This window comes from Tribolium madens, unplaced genomic scaffold (genome assembly GCF_015345945.1).
Source record: "Tribolium madens isolate multiple individuals breed KSU strain unplaced genomic scaffold, Tmad_KSU_1.1 Scaffold_91;HRSCAF=231;Tcas5.2_LG7, whole genome shotgun sequence".
NCBI lineage: Eukaryota > Metazoa > Arthropoda > Insecta > Coleoptera > Tenebrionidae > Tribolium > Tribolium madens.
In genome coordinates, this window is record NW_025401063.1 from 11,758,587 (window position 1) to 11,773,314 (window position 14,728).

At 34.8% G+C, this 14,728-nt stretch overlaps 1 protein-coding gene across 3 annotated transcripts in view; it reads left to right on the forward strand.

Moving 5' to 3' along the window:
* LOC123010971 (hemicentin-2-like) overlaps positions 1 to 14,728 on the forward strand; it is a 148,966-nt gene that overhangs the window by 132,611 nt on the left and 1,627 nt on the right. The window contains exons 7-14 of one of the 3 annotated variants that reach the window (XM_044408200.1): positions 4,284 to 4,428; positions 6,548 to 6,678; positions 6,729 to 6,888; positions 10,898 to 11,191; positions 11,511 to 11,807; positions 11,855 to 12,157; positions 13,619 to 14,031; positions 14,417 to 14,722. In XM_044408200.1, coding sequence (XP_044264135.1) covers positions 4,284 to 4,428; positions 6,548 to 6,678; positions 6,729 to 6,888; positions 10,898 to 11,191; positions 11,511 to 11,807; positions 11,855 to 12,157; positions 13,619 to 14,031; positions 14,417 to 14,722 — 2,049 coding nt within the window. The remainder of the gene's footprint in view (positions 1 to 4,283; positions 4,429 to 6,547; positions 6,679 to 6,728; positions 6,889 to 10,897; positions 11,192 to 11,510; positions 11,808 to 11,854; positions 12,158 to 13,618; positions 14,032 to 14,416; positions 14,723 to 14,728) is intronic. The other 2 variants (XM_044408201.1, XM_044408202.1) reach the window with 2 other exon arrangements.

A 14,728-nucleotide genomic window follows, 5' to 3' on the forward strand; every position in this document is an offset into this window, starting at 1 on the left:
GAGTAATAAAAAAATTATTTTTTTAAGAAACGCCATCTCTACAGTGACATTTGTATTACACAAGGCAGTCCGATTTAAAATTTCATACGTTATTTTGAGAGATAACAAAAATAAAAGAGGACGCTGTAACGAAATTCATGGCAAGTTTGGGATCAAACGATATAAATTTCATCAGGAGCGTCTTGTTGTCGTCTGAAGTTGGCCAAGACACTGTAAATTATGTTTGCTCTAAAATATTTCCAACGATCGGATATTGTTGCAGCAAGGTGCAGGGGTACAAATTCGCCCATCAAAGCCCTAGTAGTACGATTCAATCACGAGATATGGATTTCTGGGAGGTACGTTGCTCGACGTTAACTTAATAGGAAGTTACATCGTAGTCGACTTTATTACTAAAATATTCCTTCTGTTTCCCAATTTTGTCCTAACAAATTTACCGATCTTCTTTTCTTTTATTCAATTTATGACAGAGATTTCCGGAGCATTTAGTCGCCACCCCATCTTGTGTACAAGCCATAGCTTTGCCCAGAACTGATATTATAAATGGACTTCCTTTGATTCTTTTGAACGGCTTTGCGGCAAACTAAAGCAATTTTATTTCGCGTAATTGAAAAACTCTTTTCTTTGAATTATTCAATTTATTGGAATAAACACTTTTAAAAAGCTAATTTAGTCTTAATTAAATGGAGACAAATAAATCAAAAAGATAAAAAAGCATTGCAGCTGAAATATAAAAGAAATAAATAGTATTGTTTTTCAGGCAACAGCATTTTCTCTTAAAGCTCTTGTTGCACAACCCACATGTATTAAATTATTTAAAAAACTAAAAACAGAAAATTATGTTTGGTTTGGAGCAGCGTTTTTCAAATTCGAGACTTTACCAAAGTTTTGTTTTTATTAAATTTATTAAAAGATTTCATGTAGAATAATTTTAACATAAATTGTACAATATTGGAGCAATACTTGATAAATTTTAGAACAGATTTGTGGCTGTGTTAAAATATTGTTTTTGGGTTAGTTATTTTTGTTTCAAGTACCTAAAATACAGTTTTTGCGGACGAATATTTTTACATTTCTGGACGAATTATAGCTTCAAGACACCAAAAAAGTTGGTTTGGGCCATTGGGTCGTGTGTGTGTTTGTGTGTGTCCGTCCGTCTGTAACTTGTAAACTGTAAACTTGAAATTTGGTATGTAAGTTACTTTTACAAAGGGGACGCAGCACGAAACAAAAGTCGGCCGTAAAACGGCCGCAAAATTATACGGTTGAAGGTACAATAAATTCATGGGGATACAAGTTATTTAGAAACATGAAATATACCTTATTAAACAGTAAAATGTGATAAAATAATAATGGGTACCGAACTAAAAAAAAATTGCACTTCAGACTCGAACCCGCGACAACTATTAACTATTATTTCGCGTATAATCCGGCAAGTGGCACTAACTCATAGGTTAACTTTGCTACTCGGATTTCTAACACTAAATTATTATCGTAAGGATGTTTTCAAAATAGGTAGGATAAGGAAAGTCGTGTGATGTTCACACCAAATTTTTTTGTTAAAGCTCTTAAAAAACGAATTCACTCTAATTGAAAAAAGTTTGTAACTAAATTAACCTTTTCGTCCCGAAAAACTGTTTTTGTGACTGAGAACCTAAAATAACCATTTTAGGTATTATTTTATTGAGTCCGAAAGACTCATTTTAGGGACTCAAATGAGTTCCTAAAAAACAACTATTTTCGGGAGCGTATACAAAAAAAAAAAATTTTTCAAAAAACCTGGCCGTGTTCGAAATAAAATTCATATTTTTGTATTTCATGTTTGCTGGAGTTAAATAAAATTTCGGATGACCCCATCATCCTATCAAAATAAAGAGTCCAAAATCAAATAACTTCCGAATCATAAGTTTTTAGTAAAACAGTAAAAGAATTTCATGCATTTTAAATTTAATATCGGCTTGAAGGATGCTGCCGTTACACCAACCCAGTTATTTGCTAAATAAATACGCACCGAACCGATTTGTGCCTTGAAAACTTTGATATTTATACATTTATTGAGGCAACATCGGTGCAAGTGCCACAAATCATTGATTGGTCTCAAAACGAAAGTCGTAACCGTACAAACGCAGCACTTACTTCCTGGTGCCATAAAGACATTGAAAAATCTTTTTTATCGCGTATAATTTAAGGAAGTCGTTTTATTATGTTATTTGAAATTCTCCGCATGTATAGATATGAATAGTTAGGGTATCACCGTTCTTTGTGTGGTGAACGCGCTCGTTGAGAAATCTAGCCGAAGCACGTTTTAGATATTTTGAGAAAATGCGATCTGAAAGTTGGTCGGTTGCGCGTTGATATTGTGGTGAGATTGGCATGTATCTCGCTACGAAATGTCAATAAGCAGAGACTCAGTGTCTCTGTGCTTTGTAATTTAATAAAAAGGCGCTTAACTTTTTATTTGTTTTCGACTGTTTTACTGCAGTTCAAGTGTGGCATATCCAGACTAGAATCCCTGAATATCACTCAGTCTCTATTTCACATTCTTCCATAATAAGAGGCTTCTATAGGCGATTTTTTCTCGTATTTATTATTGTTTTTGTCCTTCGTGGATTGTATACAAAAAGCGGTCGATTCGTCGTCAGTCCATCCCATTCTAACGGTTCAAATATTATTCTATTAAGTCGCCTTTTCCTATGAGAGGAGCCTCGAGACAATCTCACTTTTCAACGCCACAACCTTATTTGTGCGATAGATAAACTGATACGAAGTTGAAACAAGTCCAATCAAATTATCTCTCTCGTGATTCGTTATGTCATAATCGTTATGACAAGTTACGAGACAAGTTTTTGTAGGAAGCGAATTGCGTCGACACAATTAAAACTCGAGTTGTTTCAAACTAAAAAATGCTGCTAATGTTTTGTTTCAACAGAATTAGATTGTTAACAGTGTAAACATCCATGATTGCAGTTTTTCTGGAACTAAACTGAGCTGCTTTTTTTAGTTTAAACTAATTTGTCATGGGATTTAAATTGCCATTTTCTTTGCATAATATTATAAAGGATGCACCGGGATTCATCATTAGCACAAAATGTGCAAAAATGGTGGATGCGTCGGGGTATTTTGTACAAGTCTACTGTACTCCATTTATTTCAATATTGGATGCTACCGAATTAATTCTGTGTTATCTAATTTGAGGAATTTTGGAGGCAGTATTTAATTAAAAGCATTCATAACTCCAACGCAGCGAATCGACGTTTTTTTTTTCAATATTATTAAACATACATTTACAATTAATATTGCAAAATTAAAATATATTCAGTATTAAAATATCAATATCAGTTACATTTAATCAAGGTTACAAGTACGCATAACTACTTTCTTGTAAAAAAAAAATATTAAGCAAATGTTTTGTACCTAATTACAACTTTTAGATCATTCTATGTTGGCAACAACTTTAAATGAGACACTAAAACTCTCATTAGGCACTGGAGACCCTACTCGTATTTTCAGCCTCGAAACTTGTGTTTAATTTTCGCTAAACTTTTTATAGGTTAGTTGTTTTACATTTGAGAAACATTTTAAATCGTCTAGATTGTTTCTAGTGGTTTTTACATTGTAATAAAAAAATTTATACCTGAATAAAACAGTGTAAATGCTTAATAAACGCGTTTAATGCATTGCCAATTGGTGGATGCGCCGGGCAATTCTGTTGAGTTGCTGAATTTGTATAACATTATTGGTGTTTATATTTTTGTGATCATAAATTTTTATCTGGTAGATTTATATGAAATAGGTGTCAGAGTTTATATTTGTACAAGAAAAAGTTATAGAGTTCATCACAAAAGGAGAGTAGAAAAACGTACAGTTTGACGTGGAGGAGAAATATGGCGTGGCGACCGAAAGAAATTCACCCCACATTATAATATAATAAGAATGTTATTCGCCGAAAATGCAAAAATGTTGAAATATGAATATATACAGCGAAAACGTGATGTAGTTAAACTTCTTGCCATCAGCGGCGTTTTTCCTAAGGATATCTTTATATTTTTCGTATTTTGTTTTATTGTGCGACATCTGATTGAGAAATTTACGCAGAATAAATCTAAGTTTTTTGCTCGATTTTATTTATTACAAACTCAAACAAATATTAAAAAAGCTCATTTCCTGGGAATAAAATTTGAAATTCTCAGAGACATGTGTTTGCTTTCCAAACAATATTCTGGAAACCTTGTTGGACATATTTTAGAATAAACGCTGTTTACCGTCGTTTCAATTTTTTGCAGACGAGTCCGGACCTCAACACCACCACCAGCGTCTTGACGTTTACACCAACTGTCGAAGACGGAGGCAAATATCTGTCTTGCCGAGGTCAACAGCCGTATATCTCAGACAGCGGTTTGGAAGACGGATGGAAGCTCGATATTTACCGTAAGTTGCATTACCACCACTATTATCCCACAAGACGAATTATTAATTTCAACGCTCAACGAGGATATGTAGGGTGAATGTAAATTAAAGTTAGTGAGTTGCTAACAGTCTCGTACATGCGAATTTAGTTCGCATCATTGGTTCGTGATTTAATTGAGCTCGAGGAACCAGTTCTAGATAAATTCGGTACGAGCTTAATTCCACGTTCATAATGGATTTCATATGGAAACCGCCGGCTGACCACCTCATCTGCTTTTGATGCTCTTCCGTATAAATTAGACCAGATCTGGACCGCAGTTACCGACTAAAGTGCTGCCTCTATTTACGTCCGCGGTTAATTATTGTACTTGCTCGACTGATATCGTTTCCTAATTTACACCATGGTTTGCTAGGCAACGACTGACATTGTTCCTGTCTCTTATCGCACATTGTCCCCCTCAAAACCATCGTAAAGAATACAAAATTTGTAATTTTTTATTACTAAGGCTCGGATTATATGCACAAAAATCCGTAAAATATGCTCATATAATGTGCACGTATTTTCACATAAATATGCACGAGCTATTAAGAAATATGCTCCAATATATGCCAAATATTCATCGATATGCAAAATTTTTAACAATAAATATCAAAGTTGGGATAAATTTTTATCCTCGAATACACTAAACTTTGTATTTTCGACATCTTGAATTGCACACTATCAACGAAAGAGAATAAATAAATTGGTTTTGCCAATGAAAAGCCATTTTAAAAACTTGGTAATTAAATGTTTTTCTCAGAAATATGTACTTTTCAGAAAATATCGCTTTAAACAATTTCTCTAAAATTCATTAGCAGGTAACTTATAGCTATACCAAGTGAACTAAAAAAGTGTGGAACCAAACGTTTTTTGTTTAAACTATCGATTTTTGGAAAAACTAACTGATGAATGATAAAGTACATACTACGTATAAAAATGTGATATTTTATCAAGAATAATTTTTTTCGAAATTTTCATTATTTTTGAGTTCTACAAAAATATTTATTTTTTTTAATGGCAACCCACTGAAAAACCATTTCTCCCATCAAGGTTATGATCTAAGAATTACAAATATCTACATATTTTATATTAATTTTATATTAATTAAATTTTTTTTTAAACAAAATTTTGTTCTCAAAATACGAATACATTTTTTATATTACTTTAATTCATATTAATTATTATTTTCCGGAGGCAAAAACCGCTTGGCACCATACTTTATTTTCACCCTGTATAAAACGATACTAATTCTTTGAGTCTGGCTTCCAAATTACCGGTTGTTTTCTCTTTAACATATTTAGTAATCGAATCATTTTTCTTAAACTGTCTAATTTTTAACTTGAACAGAAATTTGAAGAAAATATGCACAAATATGCAATATTTCCTAAAATAAGCAGGAAGTTGCCAAAATATACAAAATATGCACATTTTTTTAATTGACTTATTTTGATCAAAAAACTATAGATATGCAGAGAAAACTTACAATTTTGTTGATATACCTTTTAATAACAAATATGAATTTTGCATATAATCCGAGCCTTATTTATTACTAATCCAGAATCCGTCATTGGGCCAAAATAATTTCCAATTTCTGATAAATTCGCAGATGTTGAATTCTCACAGTTATTTACTTCTAATTACATGACACGACAGCAGAATCGACTTAACAATTCGCTGCTTGTATTTTCCGTATTTCAGCGGCTAAAAGGACAATAAACATTCACAAATGGCAAAGAAGCCGCGCTGTTTCAAAAGCAGGCGCCATATTTACACTTGTTCTATTTTGTTTATGCAAATAGCACTCCTACTCGGGAATGATTGAAGTAAAATGGTGACGTGTTTTCTCTCAATTCTTTTCAATAAATTCAACTTTTTTCTTGGTTACTCGAAAAAAAATATTTTTAATTCTTCGGTAAGAGCAACAATTACTCATTACAGATATGGCTTAATAAGTCTCTCCTCTGACGCAAACGCCCCTTACATTGTTTACAAATTCACCCTCATGTAAAATAATAAAAGCATTATCCATCATAATGCAGTGCAGGTCCTTTGACATTTTTAACGTTGACACAACTTCCATCAACTATTTTTATTTTTCAGACGTCCCTCTCGTTACTCTTGAACTCGGCAGTACTTTGAATGGAAGCACTATTAAAGAAGGAGTCGATGTTTATTTCGAGTGTAACATCAAATCCAATCCATGGGTGTACAAAGTCAGTTGGAGACATAATGTAAGTGTTGATTTTAAATTGTCGACGACTGTTTCCAATCATTGACGTAGGGTAAACAACTGTACAATAACGCACAAGCAAATACAATCGTCAGCAATCAAAGCTTGGTGCTTCAAGCAATTACGAGATCCAGATCTGGACACTACACCTGTGTTGGGCATAATCAAGAAGGCGATGGTGAAAGCAATTCGGTGCAACTTGACGTTAAATGTAAGTGAAAGTCGCTATTGTCTGCATTTTTTGGGAGAATTGTACATGGTTCTGCATTTTGGATGTCCGAATTGGGAATCTCCGAAACTAAGATGTTTAGCCAAAAACGAGTGATACATTATGGGGCTCATTTTTTGAGGAAATAATATTGGTTAAAACCGCATCTCGCTATCGTCTTTTGTTTTCGACTTACAGACAAAAGATGACATTTTGGCGAAATATAAAAAAAATCATATCTCCGTTATTATAGAAGACACAAATTTGAAATAAAGACATTATACAGGCACTTTTTTACGAGGAATTTAATAATGAAGTTAACTTTTTTTTTTAGTTATTTGTTTGGCCGTAATAAGATAAACTTGTATTTTTGTAAATGGAAATCATAAGCGGCCATGGCATTTTTGAAAAGCTTATTTTTTTTTGATCTAAAAAATATATATTTGTAACAGAATATTTTTTTATAATTTTACTTAAAAAATAAAATACATATTTTGTTTGATAATAGTTGGCCAAGGAACAACTATTTCACTCCAAATGTATAAATAATAATCAATCAGAGTTTTGTGAACTGTGAAATAGATGAAAAAATAGATAAAATTATTGTTGAAGTAATAAAAACTAACTCTATAGTTTCCAGGAACGTCGCCGATTTTGTTTATCGTTTCTGCGAAACCCCCGGCTGGGTCGATTTCCGGTTCCCAGTCTCAATTATTGCGAATTAGTTTTTTTTTAGTTAGTCTGTACACAGCTAGGCTGGTGATAGAAGCTCGTACAGGGAGCCCTCTACTTTTGTACTTTACACTTCATTAAATATTCTTTTAATTAATAGCCCAAGCGTATTCTTTCAAGATACCTTCAACAATTTAAAAAATACGATACGTTAGAAGTATTGAACAAATATGCGAGCGCCTCGGAACAAAATTATTACATATTTGTAAAAAATCCAAAAATAGGAAAAACAAATGTGTCAACAGTCAACACAATTAGAAAAAACATTTTTTGATGGTCTAATGGAGGAAGGATAACGTTTCACATAGACGGAATTTGGGTATTTGAATAGCCATATCGTCATTTTTGTGTCAAATAAAATATATTTTATTGAAGAATTAAAGAGGCTTTTTTTACAACACTCTGTGTATCACTAGAAGTTTCAATGGTAATGTTAGCTTGTTTAAAAACAAAGAAATGTTATTAGTCGCCAATAAGTTGATTTACAATTTATTTTACATTTTTTTCATTACTTAGTGCTTAGAAAACTCTTTCGTTAGTGACACTTGTTGAATAATACAGTTTAAATCCTTTTAGTTGAAGATGCAACATTTTTTCATGGCCAACTGCAAACAAAAATCAAAGATAATTTTTTGCTAAAAATGTATTATAATAATTTGTTTCAAATATATATTTTTAGATAAGAAAAAAACAAGCTTTTTAAAAATGACATAACCATCTATGATTCCCATTTAAAAAAATACAAATTTATTTTATTACGGCTAAACAAACAATTGAAAAAAATTGTTAACTACATTATTAAATTCTACGTAAAAAAGTGTCTGCATAATGTCTTTATTTCAAATCTGTGTCTTCTATTATAACGAAGATATGAATTTTTTTAGATTTGGCTGAAATGTCAATTTTTGTCTATAAGTCGAAAACAAAAGACGATAGCGGGATGCGGTTTTAACCAATATTATTTTCTCAAAAGATGAGCCCCAGAATGTATTACTCGTTTTTGGCTAAACCTCTTAGTTTCGGAGATTCCCTATTCGGACATTCAAAATGCAGCACCCTGTACATAACATTATTTATAATAATTGATAAACAACTTGATCTTCGAATTACTTTTTCTCATGTTTATTTTGTAATCAAATTGTAATTATAAAAAGTTATGATTGAGGGCCGTGCTATGCCGTAGTTTGCATTTGAGGATAATTAGATTGATTGTTGTTTCAAATTTTCTGAAATAATTAACTGTTTGCCCACATTTGTTTTGTTTACTTAATGAATGAGTTTTGTTGTTCGTAAAATTAATTAATAAACTGGGGTTAGATTAAATGACTTGAAACTAATTCGTTTCTAATAAAAATCAATTTAAAGAAAAGTGAATGATTTATTTGACATTCGAAGGAAACGGGCGAGTAGAATTTGATTTATGACCTGTAATTTTGAATGGAATTGGTTTTATTCGTTATATTCGCGTGTTCACCACAAGCGGGCCGAATATAAAGCGTCCTTTATTGGCCGGTCAGGTATCGACTAAACCCCGGATTAAAGAAAATCTTACAATTCTGGCGCAATTGGAAGGAGCTGTATTTGCAAAGCAAAACATAAGTGCGCCTCAACTGTTCTGTAGAGTTTTAAGCGAAATCAAAGATAAAGTTCGGTTGTAAATCAACAAATAAAGTGGAAGTTGTAATGTGTCTTCTGAATGCTCAAACGGCGAAATGTAACAGGAAATGGCGGTTACACATGCTACCGCTGGCGGCTTATTCCGGACCGACGAAGGCACTTGCCACCCTCTCGAATATCAATATTTGTATTAGCAACTTCCTGCCGCCGAGAGGCGGCGACTCGCAACTATATCTCTAGTGAAATTGTCATTGTAATGTTTCACTTTGTTTGGATTGAAGCAGTCGGGCGTTGAGAGCCGAACGTTAATTACTTTCAGTGCTATTGCTGGAATTTTTCATCAGCGAAGAGGGTTGGAGGGTTAATCCGAAACGGGGCAAGGATTTTGTTTTAGTAGGACGGTTTCGACATTTTTAGATAGGTTTTAAAAAAGTAATTACTCCATTGTATGAACCAACTATTTTTTGAACCATCTCAAAATTATTCGACTTAATGGAAGAAACTATAATTTTACTTTAACAATGAAAATGTTAGTCATTACAAAACTAAATTGGCAATTTATAAACAATTGGTAATAAAGTTGATTAATACTGGTAATTATTATATAAATTCACGATATAATTTACAATTTTGTTGTTCAAAGAAATTATTTTAAAAAAATGTTATTTTTAATGTTTCTTTGATTTCAGTTTTTCTTTCTTTCATAAAATATTCATTCAACATGTTACAAGACATGTAATGAGTAAGAATGGCGGAGGCGCTTCGCCGGTACTTAGCACACTTTTGGCATTCTAATAAGAGTATTTTTTCATATAATTAATTAGCTTTTAAATTACTTTAATGAATCATTTCTCATTAACATGGTTGACATTCTAGAGACAATGTTATGTTGCATTAGAGGCACTTAGGGTTTTATGTAGATTAGAGACAGGCTGGCGTTGTTAACTCCAATTGAGAAGATTACAGCTCCGAGACTTGGCTTGCAAGCTAACATCTTAAAGTACCACTGAGCCACAAGGCTAATAACCAAAATATTAAATAATAAAATGAAAATTAGTTGAAATTTGCCATTAGCATTATCAAATGATGTTCACATAAATTCTCTAACTGCTATAAACAAGACTTTCTTCCATTAATAAGAAAATATTTTTGGCAAAAACAGCTTTAATAGTGACTGTGCTTTTCTATCATAAGTTGTAATTTGGCAGATTTATGTCCGATGGAATTGTATCCTCTCTCAGCACGTGGATGAAAATAAACCTGCTAAAAGCACGAGTGTCCTCAGCTCCAATATTATAGCATTTATTTCGTTCTAAATAAGATTTTTTATATGACATGTTCGAGATAGTTGTTGTTTGCGAAAGCCTTAAATGACTGAGAAAACCGATTTCTAAATCTCTAAGAGGTTGTCCGTTCATATGTCCCAAAGAAATGATGGATGTGTTTGTGTATTCTTACAATTCCAGGTATTTTACTCACTTCTTCGTGATTTATTTGCTTTCTCTGCGTATATTAAACTTTTTTCATGTAGTTCGATCCAAATTTCTTTGATATATTTCCTTCCTGATCTATTAGTTTCGCGTCTAATTCCAACATTGAAATCAGCTTGCGTCATCAATCATACTTTTTAACGACCGGTTGTTATAATTAATTTCTTCGCCAGTTATTCCAACTTGTCGACCCGCCCAACCGAAAGTCTTTGGGGTGGCGAGACACGAAACGGCGAGGATTTTATGTGAAGTTGAGGCCAATCCAACAGACGTGCAGTTTATTTGGAAATTTAATAACTCGGCTGACACTGTTGACATACCACAGAACCAGATTTACAGCGAAAGGACGAGGAGTACAGCAGCTTACAAACCCATGACCGAAGGGGATTATGGGACGTTGTTGTGCTGGGGGAGAAACGAAATAGGGATGCAGAAGGAGCCTTGTGTTTTCTACATAAATCCGGCAGGTAGGCAGGTTTCTTAAGTCACATTATGGTTTTTACTATTGCTGTAGGTAGAAAAGCTGTTTTTTTTTTTATTTTATTACGCATTCATTTGCGCAGTGATTAAGTCAATGAACACAAGTTAAGACTTTGGATGTTTGGGTATACTTGAGAAGCTTCAAACTATTGCGAAGCTAGCTCGGACAATCGAAGTGGCTGTAAAAAACATTATCGGATTAGATTCGTATCAATCCCTTATCTGTTTAAAATTTAACGTGGGTTTGAAGCGAACCTAATTAAAAAAACATCAGCTGCGTTCCCGGTTGAGATTTTTACGTTCCAGGCAAACCTGACGCTCTCTCCAACTGTACAATCCTCAATCAGACAGCCGAATCGTTGCACGTGGAATGTACGGAAGGTTTCGACGGCGGTCTCCAGCAGGAATTCATTATGGAAGTGTACGACACGCAGACACGCAAATTGGTGAGCAACGTCACATCAAAAAATCCCATTTTCACCGTCGGTGGATTGGAATCCGGCTTGGGTTTCGACATCGGCCTTTACGCTTCTAACAAGAAGGGCCGCAGCGACGTGTCCCATCTCCACGCGTTCACTCTCAAGTCGGCCGAGAAACACACAGGTAAAACACCCAATTTTCTACCCCAAGTCGTGCACCTATTTTTGTAGTTAAGATTAGTAAGCCGCTGCCACCAGAAAATTGCACGTTGCTTCACCACTCTCGATTCTCTCTCAGGATTAGGTGTCAAGTGTCGGAACAAAGCAGGGACAATACGTATTTCCTGCAAGTGTTTGACGCCGATAGCCGGGTTTTGATCGGGACGGCGACGGCGCTAATACCGCAAGATATCGTTTTTAACAATATGCCGAGACGGTACGATGATTTGTTGATTTTTATTAGGACGAAGCAAAAGACGATCATGAGCGATGCGAATATTATTTACGTTCCTAAGAACACGATTAAAACTGGTGGTAAGACACTTGAAAAGGAATATTTAATCAGGCAGCGGAGGCTCTAACCGGGTGTGGTGCTTAGCTCAAATAATTCACTTTGGAACGTTTCAGTATTAACAGTGTAGAGGAGAGCTGATTATTTTCGACCAGCTAACAGAATTAAATATGGCTACAATAATTAATTACTTCTTCTATAGACTACTTTCTTCTACATAAATCATAATTTCTTGATTATATACAGGGTGTTTGTGGATTGCGAGCAAATATTTTAACCACTAAGAGAATTTGTTACGAAAAGTCGAATTGAAGACCAAACAAATTCCGTATCCAAATTTTATTTTTGCAATTTCCCCCCTATGATTTTCACGAGCCGTTCAGTGTGTCTGTCCTTGTTAGTTGGAAGTAAAAATATCAATGAAAATAAATTGCATTGAATGTTGACCGTGAAAGTCTTTATACAGAAAAAAGGAAACTTTTTGTCCAAAAAAAATATCATTGACACGTGTCAGTTTAGTTAGTCGCTAATGCGCTTTCGGGTGAATTGTGCACATCGATTTGAAATTAAATTGTCATTCAAGTCATTATGGCCAACTACTCAAACGCCAAATTAACTAGTGTACGGACATCGCATTTCCAAGACCGATTTTCACTAAATGTTTGGGCAGGAATTTATTGAAGATCACCAAATTGGACCCCACATATTACCTCAACGTTTAACTAGTGCCGTTTATCTGGATTTTTTGGAAAATGTGTTGTCCGATCTGGTGAAGGACGTGCCCTTGGCGACACATGCGGAATTTACAAGCCAATGGATCGAACAATCATTTTCCCTAGGGATGGATTGAGCGCCAATGACCACCGCGGTCACTAGATTTAAATACGTGTGTTTTTTGGGGGTTCACATGAAACAATTAGTGAATTAGTGTAAGCAGCTCAAATTTATACCTTCGAAGGGCTGTGTGTGCGAACGCAAGCTTCCTTAGCCCGAAGAGTACAAGAAGTATGCATTGCCAACGAATGACCACATTTCGAGCAATTTTTTATAATGGGAAGTGTTGACCCACTAGCATTGACACTGATCTACCTTAATGTAGCGATATTTTTTTTGTCTTTACGCTGTTTACGTTCCAAAATTTTTTCTTATGAATGATTGTAAACATCGTATTAAGACATAGGCGGGAACGGGTTTTCAGCCTCAATTTATTTTTAATTTTAACTCAGAAATGACGTGCTTTCGACAAAAGTTGGAATAACGAAAGTTGTTTCTTTTGACGAATCCTATTAGTGGTTAAAATATTTGCTCGCAATCCTCAAACACCCTGTATAATTAAAAGATTTCAAATTATTTTTTGGGTTGCTCCATGTGCTTTATCCTACATGTCTTTGTTGTTGTTTTGTTGTGCCCTTTCTGCTGGTACCGGTCTTGGTTGCTTTATTGCATCGCTACCCCTCCTCATAACAAATAAATATCTTTTGCAGCGTCGACCCCAGCTTTACTGCAAATAACACCCCTGCTCGGAGCTTTAATCGGAGTAGTGGCAGCTTTGATCCTCGTTGCTGTGATAATAGTGGTGGTAATACGTCTGCGAGGTGGCGGCGAGAGGGACGACAAGGACTACGACGACGGCGGTTTGTCATCGTCGGGGCGACGCTGCGTTGCTGGAAACGGCGACAAAGCCAGTACAGAACCATTAAATAAAGATTTGAACGACAGTGTCGATAGTTTAGAAGAGAAAAATCCCGATATTATACCGCAAAATAACGCCGAAGACGACTATCAAGATGAGGAACGAGCGTTCGAAAGACTTAACAACGCTCCCTTGAGGGTATACAGCAGAATGCAAAGCCCGAATAATCAGACCAAAAATGGGGGATACGACGGGTATAAAACGGTGAGAGAAAAGGCTTATCAAGAAGTTTTGCACAAAACTTGATTTCTGAACAATCTTTACAATTAAATCACTATGTGTATCAAAATAAAATCCTTGAATTTTATAAATTTCAAATTGCATTGCTTAGTTTATTATTGAAAATTTCTATTAAATGAAACAATTTGTAGCGTAGGTAGGACGTTGTGAAATGGGAAGACATACAACATTCTAACTTTAAAAAGCTAAATTACATTTAAGCCCTCTGATTCACTTGATAGATTTCATAGTAACAGCACTGGTAATTAATTAAAAAAAAAAGTATTAGTTTTCCTCTTGTCTGGACTTTTAACGTAGCTTTGTGTCAATGTATGGGCTTCGTAGTCAATACAGCACCCCTTCTTTTCAGACCGATGAAATAACATATGCTGAATTGTCTCTCACAAACCAACAGATGCCCCACGTCATCTACAATCAGCAGGCCATCCCCATGTCAGTGATCCGCCGGCAGGAGCCCACTGTATACGCGCAAATCGACATGAAACGCATTCCGCAATGTCTTCAGCCTCTGAGTCCGCCACATCCCTCGTCTTTCCAGACTTTACACCATCCGCACCTTCCCGCTTACATTCCACGGCCTCTTCGGGAGGAGCAGCTGATCCACGAGAACGCCATCAATGCCGAGACGCCTTTAATGAGTCCGCGAGATTCGAGCGTAAGT